The 18,060-nt window shown below is 30.1% G+C and overlaps 3 protein-coding genes and 3 non-coding genes across 6 annotated transcripts; 1 reads left to right on the top strand and 5 right to left on the bottom strand.

Annotated features, from left to right (window-relative positions):
* Nucleotides 1-3,349: 3,349 nt before the first annotated feature.
* Nucleotides 3,350-7,230, bottom strand: UNE5 (thioredoxin family protein). The gene is made up of 11 exons (XM_020356806.3): nucleotides 6,991-7,230; nucleotides 6,803-6,887; nucleotides 6,591-6,688; nucleotides 6,435-6,490; nucleotides 5,487-5,604; nucleotides 5,342-5,369; nucleotides 5,128-5,219; nucleotides 4,876-5,032; nucleotides 4,666-4,790; nucleotides 4,411-4,510; nucleotides 3,350-3,650 (listed from the first exon to the last, which is right to left on the bottom strand). The coding sequence occupies exons 1-11, from the start codon at nucleotides 7,146-7,148 to the stop codon at nucleotides 3,585-3,587; spliced, it is 1,083 nt and encodes a 360-aa protein (XP_020212395.1). The 5' UTR covers nucleotides 7,149-7,230; the 3' UTR covers nucleotides 3,350-3,584.
* Nucleotides 7,231-8,558: 1,328 nt separating this feature from the next.
* On the bottom strand, nucleotides 8,559-8,630 carry TRNAP-CGG (transfer RNA proline (anticodon CGG)). Its single transcript has one exon. It is a non-coding gene; the product is annotated as a tRNA-Pro (tRNA).
* Nucleotides 8,631-8,684: 54 nt separating this feature from the next.
* LOC109797056 (C2H2 and C2HC zinc fingers superfamily protein) lies at nucleotides 8,685-12,042 on the top strand. The gene is made up of 10 exons (XM_020356954.3): nucleotides 8,685-8,841; nucleotides 8,931-9,011; nucleotides 9,131-9,158; nucleotides 9,241-9,323; nucleotides 9,503-9,535; nucleotides 10,395-10,473; nucleotides 10,568-10,620; nucleotides 10,768-10,828; nucleotides 11,182-11,261; nucleotides 11,697-12,042. The coding sequence occupies exons 1-10, from the start codon at nucleotides 8,821-8,823 to the stop codon at nucleotides 11,781-11,783; spliced, it is 606 nt and encodes a 201-aa protein (XP_020212543.1). The 5' UTR covers nucleotides 8,685-8,820; the 3' UTR covers nucleotides 11,784-12,042.
* Nucleotides 12,043-13,166: 1,124 nt separating this feature from the next.
* Nucleotides 13,167-13,239, bottom strand: TRNAA-AGC (transfer RNA alanine (anticodon AGC)). The gene has a single exon. It is a non-coding gene; the product is annotated as a tRNA-Ala (tRNA).
* A 108-nt stretch (nucleotides 13,240-13,347) lies between these two features.
* On the bottom strand, nucleotides 13,348-13,420 carry TRNAA-AGC (transfer RNA alanine (anticodon AGC)). Its single transcript has one exon. It is a non-coding gene; the product is annotated as a tRNA-Ala (tRNA).
* Nucleotides 13,421-14,553: 1,133 nt separating this feature from the next.
* LOC109797481 (small COPII coat GTPase SAR1A) lies at nucleotides 14,554-17,142 on the bottom strand. Its single transcript, XM_020357532.3, has 3 exons — nucleotides 16,889-17,142; nucleotides 16,260-16,391; nucleotides 14,554-15,062 (listed from the first exon to the last, which is right to left on the bottom strand). The coding sequence occupies exons 1-3, from the start codon at nucleotides 17,015-17,017 to the stop codon at nucleotides 14,742-14,744; spliced, it is 582 nt and encodes a 193-aa protein (XP_020213121.1). The 5' UTR covers nucleotides 17,018-17,142; the 3' UTR covers nucleotides 14,554-14,741.
* Nucleotides 17,143-18,060: the final 918 nt, after the last annotated feature.

Genomic DNA, 18,060 nt, shown 5'->3' with positions numbered 1-18,060 from the left:
ATCCTTTTTAAAATAAAATAAAAATATCTCTTTCTTTCTATTTCTCTTTTTTCCTCTCTTTAATCTGACATGTTACTACCATTAATACTAAGTCATTTGAATTATTTAAGTTATACTGTAGATATTATTACATAAGTAATAAGTTAATTACATTTGTAATTTTTTTTACTGCAATTACATTTGTAATTAACATTGTTATACAAATTTAGTTCTATTTAGTGTTTAATCATTATTATTTGAATTTAAAATTTACAAAAGTTAAGATGATAAACTTATTTATTAAGTTATACAAATTTATTGACTAAATAATTTAACTTTCAAAATTAGTATTCCTCTTAAACCTTTAACCTTCATACAAATTATAAAATTTTAAATTTAATATTTGTTGAATTTAGTTTAACAATTATAAAAAATTATAAAAATATTCGTTTAAAATACTTATTTAATGTTAAATCTTGTTTGAGATAATATATAATATTTTTTTTATCATAAGATAAAAAAAAACTTAATAAGCAAATTATATAACTTACTATTTAATATATTTTATTCAATAAATTTATTATTTTTTAAATTACGATAATTAAGATTCTATATCAAAAAAAAATTTAAATTTACACAATAGTATGAATTAAAAATGCAACCAACCCATGTAATAGAGAGAGGGAGGGATAATGATAAATGATAAATGTACTTATCAAGTTTACTAAACAATGGAATAATGGAATAAAATTGCTTATTATTACAAATTTAAGAACTAAAAATATAGAATTAAAAAAATCACATTAGATTTTATAGGGAAACAAAAAATACAATTAAGCAATAAATTTGGTTTTTAAACTCAATATGCTACACTAAAGTTGACTAATAGTTATCAAATAATCAATTAATAAATAAACTAAAATTGCTTAACTTTAAGGAATTGGCTAAATTATCTAATTGTCATTATCTTGAGAAAGAATAAAAAAAATAACTTTATAAAAAAATTACTCCAAAAAGTGCTCAATTATGGAAAAAAATTACCTAAATTTCTTTACTTTTAACAAAAACTGTAAAAAAATGAATCAGATTTGGTGTCATAATTTTAATTTCTGTTGAAATTAATATAATAAAATTGTAAATTTTAAAAAAATAATTTACTGATAAATTATCTTCTAGTAACTAAATAATACTTTAAGGTTTTGAATAACTAATTTGATAATTGAATTTTACAAAATTCTGATAAAACAATACATAGTTCCTCACTTATGAACGCAAAGGAGGATAAGATCGCAGAGTGGACATTATCTCAAATTTATATATTATTATAAATTTTAATTATATAAATAATTAGTTATGATATATGTTACTTCAATCCACATTAAACAAATTATAACAGAAGAGATATATCAACGTCAAAGTCAACATCGATACCGAAAATTTTCGGTAGGAGACAGATACATACAAAGTTGGAAAATAGTTAAAAAAGAATTTAACCATCAACTTTGTCTTGGGCGTCTCACTTCTAATGAAAAATTATAATTCCAAAGAGGATACATACCTAAAAAATTTCACTTCACTTTACGCTATTATACAAGGTGGGGTGGGTTAGGCCCAAAATTACGGATCAAATTGACACTTCTAGTCGTAAGTGATTATTTAAATGAACTGATTGAATGAAAAATAAATTTTATATTTTATAAAAATAAACACTTAACAAAAACACAAGAGTCTTGTAAAAAAATTCATAAAAACAAGACTGACCAGGTATTGTTATGTAAAGTTGAAGGCTTAAATCTTATTAATGAAAAAATAGAAATGAGAAGACATGCCGTATTAAAGATGATTATTTAATTTTGATAAAAATTAATAATCAACTAAATCAATGAGTACTTCACACTAATGCGAAAAAATAAGAATACTAAATATGTAGTGAAAATTGTATTGGATATTCACATTTCTTTTATAATCATATTATTGGAGTTTCACATTTAATAGTCATATGGGTAATTCTAATTAACATTTTAGAATTAATTTTTGGATCTTAAATTGTTTGAATAAGTTTTTATAAGATTCATAGAATATCTCTCATATTAATTTTTTTTAAATATTTTATATTCATGTATAAGTTAATTTTAACTTTTATATATATATAGTCTTAAAGTACTTATGAGAAAATTTATCCAAACAAATTCACAAATTAGATACATACTTAAATTATAATATTAGAGTATCTTTTAATAACAAAAGAATATTTTAGCTTTTACAATACTTAAAGTAACAATTTATTTATATAATTAAAATTTATAATAATACATACTTTGAATATATAAATTGTTATACTTAAAATTTTTATAAATTTTAAATATTTTTTAACAAGTAAAATAGATTTTAGATTTATTATAAATAATTGATACTATAATATAATTTTAAATTATTAATTTTAAAATATATTAAATTAATTAAAAAAGGAATAATATATATATATATATATATATTTTATGGCACCCAATCTTATATTTTATTCCGTTGATCACTTTATAAACATATAATTTGGCCTTGTTTCTATATGATTCTATATTAAACATTTTTAATCAGTATTACTTGATTTGGTTCTCATTATAGTAATTTTAAAAAAAAAACATTATATTAAAAGTGGTAATTCAAAATGCTCATATTTTTAGAGAGGTATTTATTAAGATACACTCCGGTAACCTCCACTTAGAAGATAAAAAATAATGAATGAAGTAAATATTTTATTTTAAAAATAAAATATAAAATAATAAATTTATAGGGCGAGTATTAAAAAAATGGTTTTAGAAAAAAAGAAAGGAATGGCATTGAAGGATATAAAAGAAGAGCGGGAAGGGAGCAATGATAGTCTCTCTCTCTCTCTCTCTCGGGACAATGGAAGACATGGATAGCACCCTATGCCAGTGGTTTCTTCTACAGCAGCCCAATGCACTTCCATAACCGCCTCATCCTGCGACTTCGACTTCGACTTCGACTTCTCTGCCCACGAGTAAAGAGAAGCAAGGGCCAGGGAAGTAGTAAAGAGAGGAAGGCCCAACACCACCAGAAGGCCGATGGGAAGCCCAAGGCAACAGAGCCCAAGTGCATTACAGACAGGGTTTGCTTGGGTGCTTGGGATTTAGTTCCAAAGGCTATGGTGCTATCACACCCTTAAACCCTGTCTTCTTCCAGGTAAACCTTATCAATTATTTGTACAGCTATAGGGCCCAGAGGGTTACATGTAACGGTAAACCAAAGAGTTTTTATGTGGGATTGTAGTTGTAGGCCAGCAAGGCTACTCAGTCTCCAAGATAATTGACGAGAAAAGGCAAAAAAGAAAAAGGAAAAGAAAAGACTAACCTGAAGTCAATACAGGTTTAGAAAATGATTTCTCAGAAAAAAAGAAAAAAAAGAGTCTACATTTGCTTTAATTTTACGACTTGGTACATGAACAGTCCAAAAATGAGCGTAAGACTGCATATTTAGATGGAATGATCATCAAGAAAACTTGGGTGTGATAAGACCTAGAAGCTCAGGAATTACGAATCATATCTCCCCACGGAATTGAAAGAAATAACTATTCTATCACTGTAAGATCAAGCAAAGGTAGATAAGATGTTCTTCTTGAGAGTGAATTCATCTGCTTTTGCTGGGCTGATTGACTGCATCAAAAGACAGAAAAAATCAAACATGGTTCAGACGAGTAATCCAAATTACTAATTAAATTTAAAAATGAAATTGCTTAGAATATTAGGCATATCATACCATCAGACCCTAGAGTAATTAATCTTCAATTAACAAAATTACGAGCACAGTGCCATCATTTACATACATCATCACAAGTAGCGCCATACAATGAAAGGATATTAAATTGAAAATGCAATGAGCATTTAAATAATTGAGTTCTGTTAAAAGAGACCAGCACGGCACTTGAGAGAATTCCACCATATCAAGTTCCTTAAAGCAAAACTATGGATCTTTAATCTGATTGATATTCATAATTCATAAGGAACGGTTTTGGTCCCAAGCATCTTATTTGAAAATTATATATTTTGTAGAAATTTCAAACAAAAGTTAATTATTTTGTTGCTATATGCAGAATATAATTTATTGTCTGTTCAACAGAATTAAAGAGATACATACAAACGGACATGGCTAGAAACTCATAATCATCATAATGTTTGATCTGTAATAAACGATTTTGCATGTTCTTCTATAGAAAAAATAAATAGTGAATTTAACACAACTGTAGGTGGTAGCTTCATTTTTTATGTCATCGGACACGGGAGTTCCTATCCCATTAAGTGGAACCACGCCCAATGAATCTGACATGATGATATATGCACGTTTCGTGCTTATAATATTTTGATCACAACTCTCAAATACATTTATGATATTAAACATGAAAACGTGATAAATTACCTTCTCAAGCATACGGTCAAGACGTTGAATTTCATTCTTTGCATAGTCTGCACCCTTTTCCATACCCTTCTTAGCAAGTTTTAAGTAGAGGTTGCCATATCTGGCACAAACAAAAAGGAAATATCTCAGAAATTTAAACTAATAAATCTTTATCATTAAAGAAAGACATGTGGGTAAACGGTTAGCGCTTTACAATAATCACAATTCAAAATAAAACCTGAGCAAAACATAACAGAACCATAAAATTGTTCAAACCTTGCAGCATGACCTTTAAGCTTCTTAACTTCTTCCTCAAGCCGGGAATATACTGCCTTCTTCTCATTCTCATCAGCACTCACAAACTCCTTCACCAAGCCATCCAGAGACGATATTATACCAGCCTACAGCAAGAATAATTTAGCCATTCAGATATAAAGTGTATCATTTTGGTCTCTTTTATTCGTAAACATATGTCGTTTAACTAACTTTAGAAGTAAGTTGACCCTTCCCATCACGGTAGGTGCCACATCTCTCATTGATGAAAGCTACAAAATCATCCAAATCACGGCCACCGCCATAATCTTCACCAGCTTTATTGTTCTTTGGGAAAAACTTTAGTGTAGGATAGCCACTAACACCATATCTATAATGACAAATTTTCCATATTAGGCACGTGAACTTCTTAAATATGATATCTACCTAGTTTAAATAGAAAAATCAAAATATGTCACTACTCACTTCTCAGCCAAATCCTTATACTTGTCAGCATCAACATTGGCTAGAACTACTTCTTCGTCCAGTTTAAATACTGCAGCAACCTTTTCATAAGTCTGAAGAAATAGTAAAAACTTTATCAGAATAGACCTTGACATAGTCACAGGTAGGTGAAAATCATTAAGATACAATAACCATAAGCTATGGTAGAAGTCTAAGGATTGAAGAATATCCTTACAGGGGCAAGGGCCTTGCAATGACCACACCTGGAAGACATAATTAAATTTATCAAGAAAAATACTCGAACTGAAAATTGAAAATGAAAAAAATCAAAACCATATCACAAAGTTTTGGCATATCATCTATCGTTAATCTACACTCACCATGGTGCATAGAATTCCACCAGAACATCTTTAGTTTCATCCAAGACAACCTCATTAAAGTTATCCGGAGAGAGAACTACCACACTAGATGGAACAGAAGCTATCTTCACATTGGTGCCTGCATTAACAACATATATTTGATATCAATCCCAAATCAACTTAATACTACGCAAAGAAATGTTACAAGAATTGAGAAACACTAAAAATGCCAAAGAAATACAAACAACACACTCTTTATTACACTCAATCTCATAAACCCTACCACTAGTTAAAAGTTATTAAAAATTATAAATCATAAGTTAGGCTCACTAAAAAATAAGTATGTTGTCAACATTTTGTGATTTCAATATATTTCAATCAATAATAAAGAGTGTTCAAGAAAGTGTATTGTTAACATTTCTCAACATGCCATGCAGATCAAAGAATGGATAACAAACTATTAATATTCATAAAATATAATAAATGTGTTATTGTAATTTTGATCAAAATTTATAAACATAATAAATATATAATTACAATTTTGCAAATTTAAATTAAAAAAATAATTCTTATACATTACTAAAAACAAATAAATTACAAATCATTTCATCATAAATTACTCTGTATTATTTACAAATAGAAATAATACTATCAATCTCATTTCTTCCTTTAAATCATCCATAAAGAAAATTTCCAAGGGATAATGTTTCAATATTAAATATATTTATATGAATTATTTAGCTGGAATAGATACTTCATATTTTTTAAAGGATTTGAAAGTATTATCGAAATTGGATAAGATTTTCATGATAATTTTTAAAATTTGGATACGTATCCGTGTTTCATAGTTCCAGAGCATGCATGTTTATCGATACCATTTAAATCTCCTTGCCAACTTAAAAATATAATTCAAAATTAGCATATAAATCAATATTGACATGATGCGAATAGGCTCTACAAGATAAATACCTGCTTCCAAGTTCACAAACGCAGCAAGGGCTTCTGCAGTACGTGCTCCTTCATACCTAGACAATTCATTCAGATGTGGATATCAGATGCAATGCAATGAATAGCGACAAGTTAAGAACAATAATATTTATGTGTTTTTATATAGGAAATGCTCACTTCTTTGGTTCAAGAGATCCCTTAGGAAACCATTTAATCGTAGGGTAACCAGAAACCCCATATTTACTGCAAACGCTTTTATGTTCATCACAATCCACCTATCCAAAGATCCTCACAATATAAATACACTTTCCGTGCAAAAATAAAAACAAATTACATTTTCAATTTTCAACAAAAAAGCTAAATCCGATTAAGACTTAACAGTGACGAACCTTGGCAATCAAAACGGACTTGGCTTTCTTAAAACTGGCTCCGAGTTGTTCGTACTCAGGGGCAAGCCTTTTACAGTGTCCGCACCTAACAATGAAAAGATAATTTGCATTTGCATTTGCATTTGCATTTGCATTTGCATTTGCATTTAATTTGGATGGAAAATGATGAAAGGGAAGTGCGTGCGTACCAGGGAGCGTAAAACTCGACGAGAGCGAAGCGATCCTTGCCAACCTGGGTTTCGAAGGTGTCCTCTGTGAGCGCAACGACGTCGTCGGCTGAAGCCGGTGAGAGAAACGTCGTGAGAGCTATTACGGCGAGCATGGTGGTGGTTGTGGAGCTCCACATTGTCGTCGATCTCTCACTTTTCCCCTCTTCTCTTCTCTTGTTCGATTTGGTCTCTCCTTCCTCTGTTTTTTCTTTTTTATTTATGTATTTCTTCTCTTCAACTTAAATGCAGTTAAATCATTTTTGTACCCATTAAATCAAACCGTCAAAAAACATAAAATAAATAACACTGTTTTTTTAATAAACATTAACACCTTTTTTAATTTTAACTCACTCTTTTTGCTAATTAAAATATATTAAAAATACAAAACTATGATTCTATTTTTTTAACCATACGTAGAGTTTATATAATTTTGAGTAATTTCTATATGAAACACAATATATGAAAATATAAATAATTACATGTCAAATAAATTATTAAATAAATAATAAATAAATATATTTTGTATTTTCAAGATATTAAATACATTCACTTTTTTGTTTGAGATTTATTTTATAAAATGGTAAATTATTGAAATGATATGATATATTAATGTGTCATCATACAAATACAATGTGAAAACTTGGTAAAATATATAGAGCTTGATTATTTAAACTTAAAAATAAATGTTTATAAATAAGTGTTTTTTAAAAAATAATTCTTGAAGAAGTTAATAGGAGTTGTTTTTTTTATAAAAAAAAATTAAAATTGAAAAACAATAAATCCATGTTATATATTTTAATGTAAAAAAATTGAAAAACAATAAATTCAAAAGGTTGCATGCATCTAACACCAACCTTTCGATTTTAATTCAAACGTTTCTTATGGTGACAATGACTTGTTTTAAATTTGAGTAATTTCAAACTAGTATTACATACATGCATTGGCACGAGTTACGTTCATGTTTTTAAATTGATTGACATTATAATAGGACTAAAATAATATATTTCATTGAATAACATTAGTTGGTACAGTAAACAAAATTAGTTGGTTTTGCAAATAAATTATCCTTGCTCAAAGTTGAATGAGAAAAAAAAAGGACGTTATTAATATGGCCTATTAGTTCGTGCTTGAAAAAAAAAACATATTTTAAAAGTGAGTTATATATATATATATATATAAAGATTTTATGTTAGCATAAGCTATTTCGTATTTAACTACGATCATAAAAAATAAAAAAAAGCTTTGCTAAATAAAAGTGTTTTTAAACTTGTTTAAATATGAAAATTTTGAAAGGCATTTTTTTTTTGTTAAAAAAATTACAGTAAAAGACTTTAACATGTTTTAATTATAAAAAAAAAGATTAAATTTATAAAATTACATTAAATTACTGGAGTCTAATGTATGACATGAAAAAAGAACATATCAAAATACATTAAATTTTTGAAAATTAAACAATTAATAAAGTTAAATATATAAAGCTATTATACTAAGTATCAGAATTATAATAACTCGTTATCTAATCATAATTAGAGTTTTTAAGAAAAACAGGGGTGTTGCGAGAATCGAACTCGCGACCTCTCGCACCCGAAGCGAGAATCATACCACTAGACCAAACACCCAACTTGTTAATGTAATTTTGTTTATTTATATATTGTTATTAATTTGTTAATTTATTAATCTCTGAATTTAAACTAGGGTTTCATACCAGCCTGTGAATGGGTCCTTCGTTTCATTCATCATTCAAACAACTTCAGCTATCATTGTAACATCTTCTTGATTTGTTCTCTTATCATTCTTTTGCTTGTCACCATGGCTAACACCAGCAACAATGTAAGTTCTGAACTTGAAATCTACTTCTCTTTCATCTCCACGATATGTCGATGGCTTTCCTAATTATTAACATCATTGACTTGAACCAGGTCGTTGGAGTTGACAACACATTCAGAAGAAAATTTGATCGGGAGGAGTATCTGGAACGTGCTCGGGAGCGCGAGAGACAGGTGCGTTTTTGGTGTTCCTGCGATGCCAATTTCTGCTTCCGATTATTATTTGTTATTATTACTTTTTTGCATAATTTTGGTTGGTTAATTGAGCTTGTTTGTAATTTGATTTTGAACAGGAGGAGGAGGGTCGAGCTAAACCTAAAGGTAAGTCGCCCAATTTGTGATGGGGTTGGAGTTATGTTTGCTTTGAGTTTGAGTAGCAACTAATGTCATCTTATTGGTGCAGCTAAAGGTCCTCCCGTGCAGAGGAAGCCCTTGAAACATAGAGATTATGAAGTGGACCTTGAATCCCGCTTGGGGAAGACTCAGGTATGCTACTGTAGACACTAACTTCAATGCTCTAGTAGTTCTAAATGGATAGTAAACAGCTATTGGGTTCTTGGAAATTTGTAAGCAGTGTATGTTGTAGATTTTGAGGGGTCACAACTACTCGTACTGAAATTCTATCACATGATTCTGCTGTACTGATGACATGCAATCTTTTGCAGGTTGTTACACCGGTTGCACCACTTAGTCAGCAGGTACCTTTTTTTAACTTTTTTATATTTGTTTTAGATTTCTGGATATTGCTGATTATTGTATTCAGGAACTTTTAGATTTAGATAAATTGTTCTTTTCTCTTTTTGACTTGTCAAATTTTAAATTCCTCTTGATGACCTTAATTTCATTTGTCTGGGGGATGTGTTATGGGTGATTAAGTGTTTAGAATGAGTAATAGACTTTAGTGGTTACGCATAGGAGCACTTCTTTTAATGAATTTCAAAAGTTTTCCAGATTCATTTTGAACCCTGAGTGATGCAGTTAATAAAATTTCTGTTTCATTCATGTCTAATTGTGTATGAATTTTGTGGATTGATTTAACATGTGTCTCTAAAAATTAACCATATCCACAATTCTGGTTGTTAATTGCCAGGAGACCCAAGACATTGTCGAACTCTCCTTAGTGAAGTCTGGCATTTTATAGTAGCACTGTTAGAAATGTATGCCATTGTCAATACCCATAAGCTTTATCAGCTCTCTTTTTTCTGTGACCCATGAGAATGCCTTTTGGTGCACAGTTTGCATATGGTTCCCAGGTTCAGTTGAATTATGGCTTTAGGTAGGTTTGAGAACCCAATTGGGCTTATTAATACCTGATTGTAGTGAGAGTTTATCTATAAACTATGTGACAAATGAAATAAGATGGAAGAGTTGGAGACCTGGGATTATCATCTTGCTGCCGCTTCCTTGGGGAAATTTTCAGCCTTGTTGGTGTGTCAGGCGTATAGAAGCACCAAGGAGTGCAAGGAATAGGAGTTATTAAATGATTTCAGAGTTTTTGTTTTTGCTTTCTTTACACAGATCATGTACAATTTTTTAATTCAATTATGTACACTGCAGGCTGGATACTACTGCTCAGTTTGTGAGTGTGTGGTAAAGGACTCTGCAAACTACTTGGATCATATTAATGGAAAGAAACGTATGTAGTCCTTTTATGTTTCCTCTGATTTTTCTGTGTAGCTGTTTTAATTGCCTTTGCCTTGCTCATATTTTTTTCTTATATTGTCCCTTAGATCAAAGAGCTTTGGGCATGTCTATGCGAGTAGAACGTGCTTCTCTCAAACAGGTGAAGCTTAAGATTGTGCTATGAAGTCAAATAACAAATCCATTACCTTTGGCATGCTCGCATGAGTGTGCCTTTGTGTGTCATTTAGTTTCCTTAGTTTTATATGTGTCATTGCATGACTATTGTAAATCTTTTGATGAAGCACAGGTTCAGGAACGATTTGAAGTTCTAAAGAAACGAAAAGATGTTGGAAGCTTCACGGAGCAAGGTAAAGCCTTCCTTGGATAAGAGAAGGGGTTGGCTGTTGTTTTTCATAGAAACATAAAACTTTAAAGTCTGTATATTATTTTTTCTCCTTGGCCTGAAATTGTTAAAGTTCAAGTGATCTTTCATTTCAGTGGTGGGTCTTGAACTAAAATTTTTGGGGAATATGTCCGTGTGTATGCTCAAGAAAAAACATAACAAAAATTATGGCCATGTAATATTTTTGATTGCTTTTTAGAGTAAATATTTTTTTAACTATTCATGTGAAACTTTAAATTTTTTGGCAGTCTGTCGACACCACTGTTTAAGATGGATTTTGTTCTTGAATATGGAAATTAACTTGCATTTTTTCCACAGATCTTGATGAGCGGATTTTAAAACAGCAGCAAGAAGAGGAAGAAAGAAAGCGACTGCGTCGGGAAAAGAAAAAGGAAAAGGTAAGAGTGTGTATAACTGCTTATTTTTAGTTTGAAATAGGCAATAGGTTGGAACAAATGCGCTGATTGGTTGACAAAATTAGGAGCTAATTCTTCAGATTAGTTTTTTGGTTTGTTTGAATGTTCGAGACAATTATGTCTTTTTGTCCTTGTGGATGCTATAGGAACCTTGTATCCTAAGGATAGTTAGTTTTTCTTTCATCTTCTGTTTTTGTCTTTCCCATTAATAAAAAAATATATACATCAAGTTTCTTGTCTATTTTTATTTTACTTTAAGACTGCCATCAAGTAAAATTAATTTTTGATGTTATTAACTTATTTTAACTGTTAGTCATTGCATCCATTTTTCTAAAAATGGTTTTCTAATATTACTTTAATAAATATTTTTATTTTTTCACTACTTTGTAAGTAACTCGTGTTCAATTTTGGATTCAGAAGGAGAAGGCAGTGGAAGAACCTGAAATTGATCCTGATGTTGCAGCCATGATGGGGTTTGGGGGTTTCCGGTCAACCAAGAAATGATGGCATTCTGAATGCAGAATCAACTGTGTATGAAAGTTGGAACAATTATTCCGCAATTTAAAGCTGAATCTGGTATCTTCCAACATGATTTTGGGTGGCTTAAAGATGATTCTGTGGTGAATGGTTAAATAGTGGGGGTTCAAACAGTAGTATGCGGGCTGGTTCATTGCGTTATATTCAAATGTGATACGGTTGATTCATGTATATTTCTACTGATAGCTAACCTGGTGTATTATACAAGCGTGACACTTTTATTCTACTACTTTCTATAGTGGGGATTGACAACTTGCCTAGCTCATAGAATCCAACCATGAACAGTCGATACGATGCTATTGGGCTGTAGCTTTTTGTAGCTCATTTTATGCCTTCTCATTCCCTCTTTTTTTTAATAAGTGTATCAAAACCTTTTTTTTTTTTTTTTTTTGTAAACATGGTATACAAAAAAGTAAAAATGTAAAATAGATAATAATATACGGTATCAAATATGGTATTAATTATCTGACTTTCAAATAATGGAGCTATTTTCTAAAATATGCCAGTATAGAAGCTGAATTCATAGATGGGATGAGGATATTAGGGGCAACTATAAAGGGATTTTCTCCCCCGACATGGACATTGGAGGCGATAAAGAAATTTTAGTGAATTTGTTAGTTAAAGGAAATTTTTTTTTTATTAAATTAGTTGAAATAGAAAAGATTTTTTGATTCAATATTGAAAGAAAATACAAAATACAAATTACAAATTCCATGACACAATTTGGATGATTATTCCATCTTCTATCTAAGAAGTCCAACAGGAGGCTCCCCCAACCTGCCGTGGAACATGGCAGCAGGACAGAAAAATATCTCGTACCACTCCACTGTGGACATACCGAAACAACTCCAGCAGCTTCATAAATTGCATTTTGGCAATCCGTTTTGCAAATAACATTACGAAAATCACACTCCTATATGTAACTAAAATTTTGATTGTGCATTACATTATCTCTTTTATGATCGTTAATATGCAGTAACCAATAAACAATTGAGATCTTGTAATATGATTGCTGGACGAAACCATAGGAGAGGATCTGCGACTGAATTCAATTACTAAGATATTGTAGGATGATTGCTAAACAAAAATAAATTGTGTATCATATTTTCTCTTCTTCCTCATTGTTGTGCAAAAGGACCAATCAACGGTTAAGATCTTGCAGGATTTAGGTGGAATGGAGCTCAATTCCTGTCCTACCTCTTATGAAGGGAAATCTAGATTGTGCATCACATTCTCTCTAATTTGTCCATTTTTTTATGTAAGACATGGTTGTGCAAATTGGTAAATGGAATTTATAAAGTAGGTAAACCCAAAAGTTATGAAGGGAAAATACAAAGTGTATCATAAAAATGGAGATGCGGGGTATCGATCCCCGTACCTCTCGCATGCTAAGCGAGCGCTCTACCATCTGAGCTACATCCCCATATATTCTTCTTGTAATTATTTAAAAATTAATTGAAATAAATTGCTAAGACTTGTGACAATCTAAAAAAGAGAGAGAGAATTGTAGAGGAATAAAAACTATATTAAATGGAGATGCGGGGTATCGATCCCCGTACTTCTCGCATGCTAAGCGAGCGCTCTACCATCTGAGCTACATCCCCATGCTTTGTTATGAGAACACATTCTCTGTACTTCATAAGTATAAGAAATTCAAGACTTACAAAAAACCTAACGCTCAAAAACAAGTCCAGTATTCATTTACTTGTTTATTTTCCTAAATACTTGTTTGACAAGTTCGCATTTTCATGTGATATAACCATCGGTTTTTGGTTTTTTAGCTGGGAGTTACATATGTTTTTGCTGCATAATATATTTAGGGTGATAACAATCGTACAAATAAATTTCAGTAATAGATTATAGAGTAGTGATATTCGTCCATCCCATTTTGGGATAAAGAGAGACATAAGAGATAAAAAGTATACGAAAAATATATGTATTAAATATAAGTTAAATTTAGAAGATAAAATAATGCGTGAAAGAAAAATTGAGTGTATGATTATTATAGATTATATAAATTTATTTTGTAAATAAAATTATATCAATTTTTTTTCCTTACACTCGTATTGATGTTGTCTTCAAATATATCCACTCGGTGATATACAAATTGACGCATAATCTCTCTCTCTCTATAATATATATATATATATATATATATATATATATATATATATATATATATATCATTCTTTATTAGAAAAATATTGTTTGAACATGATAAAACTATGACAACAAAACTCTCTTAAAAAATTTAACACAATTACATACCAATTATCAAACATGAAATTACTAGTTACTAAAACAATTTCATGTCAAATGATCTACATATTCCGTAATAAACTTAAAAAATTGAAAATCATTGTAGAACTAGTGTTTCCTCCTGTAATAATTTCAAGTCAACTAAAAATATCAAGGAAATCCAAATGAATAAATTATTCGCTAACTAATTATTGCCAAATTAAAAATCTTGTGGCAATGAGTAATTTTCAATTACAAATATTCATATAAAATTTATTAGTCAAGCTCAAGTCTTCACGAGGTTTTCAATATTTCGACATTTATTTTACGCATTCAGCTCTTCATTGATTTGATAATTTGTCTCAAATCTCAAACAACTAGCTAAGCAAGGAAAAGCTGTGTTTTCTTTTCGCAGACGTAAATGTAGAAATAAGTTTCATCTAGCGTGATGATTTGGTCACCTCAATGTTGCATATAAAAATTCATCAATCACCACAAATCAACTGAAATTTGCTGAGTACATTTCGCAGTGTGGGTGGGGAAAACAGGAGGTTCCAGTCATTTTATATAAATAAAATTGAAATATAATGCAATTTCTTTTAACAGCAATTTCGTACCATCAACACCTCCAAATCATAACTACATAAACAAACTTCTAGAAATGAGATACCAACTCTTGCTAAAAGACTATTTGATGTACTGAGAAAGCCATTTGAAGCCATCCCCGTAACCCATTTTCTTCACAATACTGCACATGAATACCTCCATGGGACGAACATTTGAATCGGCCAAATTTACCTTACCCTTGCCAGTGGTGAAGTTAGTCAGGCCCAAATGGTAGCGCAACTCTTCTTCTGAGGCAGCATATGGAATATCTATTTTGTTCCCAAGGATAAGGAAAGGGACATTGGCTAAAGATTCATCAGATAGTAGAGCATCCAACTCCTTTTTTGATTCAGCAAATCTTTCCTTGTCATATGCATCAACCAAGTAGACCACTGCATCTACCTGAATCAAAGAAGGATGTAACTTACTCAGGAACATACAAAGTAAATAAATAACATGCACAAGAAAATAATAGATCTCGAGTAAGAAAAAAGTTATTTTAGTTCAAATATCACATAATACTAAATCATGCTTCAGAAGCATATGTTTGATCAGATACTTTAGCACACCCTCTAAAGTGAAAAAAGAGCTATCAGCAAGCAATAACCATGATTTCTGCCACAGATGAATCAAATGAAGTAATGAACATTTTTTAAAAATAAAATAAGGCATAAATTCATTTGTTTAGCTGTGGTCATATGATGAATTGCATACAAGTCTTTTAGAACATTCTGCAACAGGAGAGTAATTTTTACTTTACATTTTACAATTAATCACTATTCTGCCAATAGCAATTAGCAAGCACAATATAATAGATCTCAGGCAAGAAAAATTGGTTCGTAGTTAAAATATCACATAATACTAAACCAGAAACTGCTTCAGAAACATATATGTTTGGTCAGATACTTTACCACACCCTTTAAAAGTGGAAAAGGCACTCTCGGCAAGCTATTACCATGATTTCTGCCACCCATGAATCAAATTAAGTAATGTTTTTTATATGTAAGATAAAATATGAAGGCATAAACTCGTTGGTTTAGCTGTAGTTATACAATGAATTACATATTAATCTTTTAGAACATACTGCACCAAAAGAGCAGTTTTTACTTTACAATTAATCACTGATCTGCCAATTACAGTACTGAACACAAGAAAATTTTATCCTAGCTAACAGCTAGAAGAATTCAAATATTCTAAGTGAAACTCCTTGTACATCTCTATACCTGAAATCTCTATCAACACATATTAGCATGTCTAGCCACGTAAACAACAACAGTCAACAGAAAAATCCTTATCAGCTTATCTCATTAGGTGATATTGGCCACATGAATCACACAATACCATTTAACTTGGTTAAAGGCCAAATTACGTAATTCATGTAACTAAATTGCATCATGTGATCCATGTAGTCGACCTCACTAAGTGAGACAAGACTTAGTTGTTGTTGTAAAGACCAAATCATGCCTAGCCATCTAAACAAGAAAAAAAAGAAATTGCATAGCGGAGCAAGACTAAGATCTTAATATATCTAGAGAAGACCTAGTGGCACCCAATCACATGTTTTAATATAATGTGAGTGAGTAAGATAATCTCTGAGACCTGGGCATAGTAATCCTTCCAAACTCTTCGAGCAATCTGATGGCCCCCTAGATCAAAAGCTTTAAATTTGATCTTCCCAATACTCAACTCCTCCGAGGTTGGATACTGGGTAGGCTGATGCTGGACTAGTCTCTGCAAAACCAACTCTTAAAATAAATAAAAAATCACACCAAGACCATGGCAATTTCGAAAAGCGACAGACTGAGAAGTACACACTTGCTGTTAAAATCCCTTGCTTACCAAGACCATAAACTAATTGGCGGTGCAATAACAGCAAAATCCAATAAAATTTAATCAAATGTTTGACGCCAATGAGAAAGGGCAATAGATAGACATAGACCAAAACATGTCAATATAAAAATAAAAAAAATAAAAAATAAAAACTTTAACAAGAATTTTATGTCAACATCTCTTGGTAAAACAAGGAAAGGTAATATCAAATAAGTATCCAAGTAAAACTGCTGGATTTCTTTCAGAAAGACCTAAAAAACATGAGTCCTTTTCTCTAATTTAGTAAATATTAAAACCGTTAAAGTGAATAAGGTGAGAGATCCTCCACTATAGACGAATAGACATAAAAAAATGAAAAGTAAAGAATATATATATGGAAAAGGAAATTGAAGAGGAACCTCATCTTTGAGCATGTGAAGCAAGGTGGTTTTGCCGGCGTTATCGAGGCCTAAGAATAAGATCTTGGCCTCCTTCTGCCACAGCCCAAGCGACGCTAGAATCCCATAAAACCAATCGACCAAAAACATTGCCTTTTGTTTGTATCTACGATTGAAATGAAAGAGAATTGTAGAAAGAAAGACCTAACCCCAAAAGCAGAGAGAGAGAAAAGGGGTTGGTTCGTTTCATTCGCATCCGACTCGTTTATTTGGAAAATTCCAAATATTAAAATGCGGTTCTTGGATCGCTCACGGGCTAACCCGCTTCCAAATTACTATTCAATCATTTTTTTTCTCATCTTATAATGTTATATTGTTATTTGTCACGGCTGTTTTAATATGTACAAATATAATGTTGATTTAATGATTTTATATAATTAAATAAATAATTATATTATATTATATTATATATTTATAATAAATAATTTATATTGTGATATTAAATTATTTTAAATTATTAATATCTTTTTAATTTAATTATTTTTTAATCTTCCAAATTTGTCTTATATTTTTTTTTATTCTCTAAATCTTAAACTTGTGTTTTTAGTCTCTAAAATAATATAAAAAAAATATTTTAGTCTTTGAAATTTAAATTTATCTTTTTAATCTTTATCATTTCAAAAAAAAAATGTTTTAGTCATTAGTATAGTAACAAATTAAAAGAGATTAAAATAATATTTTTTTATATATTTTAAGAACTAAAAATATAAATTTTATGATATATATATATATATATAAGAAAATAAAAATATATTTAAATTTTTATTTTACAATAACATTATCTAATTTATAAATAAAACTAAAATAATAAATTATAAGGGATAAATTTGGATCACTTTTAACCCATAAACAAAATTCTGATAAGTTTTATTTCTTGTACTTTTTCCATTAAAACTTTTAGTTCTTATCATCAAATATTATCATTCAGTGATAATGTGCATGGGAGTCATGTGACACGTCACATATATTACAGGTTTAATTAATAACTATGTGTATGAACTACGTTTTTAGTCTGAATTTTTTTTTACAAAAATCATTTTTAATCTTTCGACATTTTTTTCACCGTTTTTAATTCATATGTTATTATTCATCAATGATTGTAGTAATTTCTGTCGAGTATTATTATTAAACAA

This window comes from Cajanus cajan, chromosome 6 (genome assembly GCF_000230855.2).
Source record: "Cajanus cajan strain Asha chromosome 6, NIPB_CcT2T_4, whole genome shotgun sequence".
Classification (NCBI taxonomy): domain Eukaryota; kingdom Viridiplantae; phylum Streptophyta; class Magnoliopsida; order Fabales; family Fabaceae; genus Cajanus; species Cajanus cajan.
The sequence above is the reverse complement of the archived record's forward strand: the minus strand, read 5'-3'. Positions and strand labels throughout refer to the sequence as shown.

Excerpts from the sequence above, each read along its gene's own strand:
- UNE5 (XM_020356806.3), bottom strand. The coding sequence starts at position 7,148 with ATGTGGAGCTCCACAACCACCACCATGCTCGCCGTAATAGCTCTCACG. Across the intron at positions 6,888-6,990 it reads GTCGAGTTTTACGCTCCCTG|GTGCGGACACTGTAAAAGGC; the intron begins GTACGCACGCAC and ends TTTCATTGTTAG. Across the intron at positions 4,791-4,875 it reads AGGGTCAACTTACTTCTAAA|GCTGGTATAATATCGTCTCT; the intron begins GTTAGTTAAACG and ends TTCTTGCTGTAG.
- LOC109797056 (XM_020356954.3), top strand. The coding sequence starts at position 8,821 with ATGGCTAACACCAGCAACAAT. Across the intron at positions 9,012-9,130 it reads CTCGGGAGCGCGAGAGACAG|GAGGAGGAGGGTCGAGCTAA; the intron begins GTGCGTTTTTGG and ends GATTTTGAACAG. Across the intron at positions 9,159-9,240 it reads GGGTCGAGCTAAACCTAAAG|CTAAAGGTCCTCCCGTGCAG; the intron begins GTAAGTCGCCCA and ends TTATTGGTGCAG.
- LOC109797481 (XM_020357532.3), bottom strand. The coding sequence starts at position 17,017 with ATGTTTTTGGTCGATTGGTTTTATGGGATTCTAGCGTCGCTTGGGCTG. Across the intron at positions 16,392-16,888 it reads TTCACATGCTCAAAGATGAG|AGACTAGTCCAGCATCAGCC; the intron begins GTTCCTCTTCAA and ends TTGGTTTTGCAG. Across the intron at positions 15,063-16,259 it reads GGAAGGATTACTATGCCCAG|GTAGATGCAGTGGTCTACTT; the intron begins GTCTCAGAGATT and ends TCTTTGATTCAG.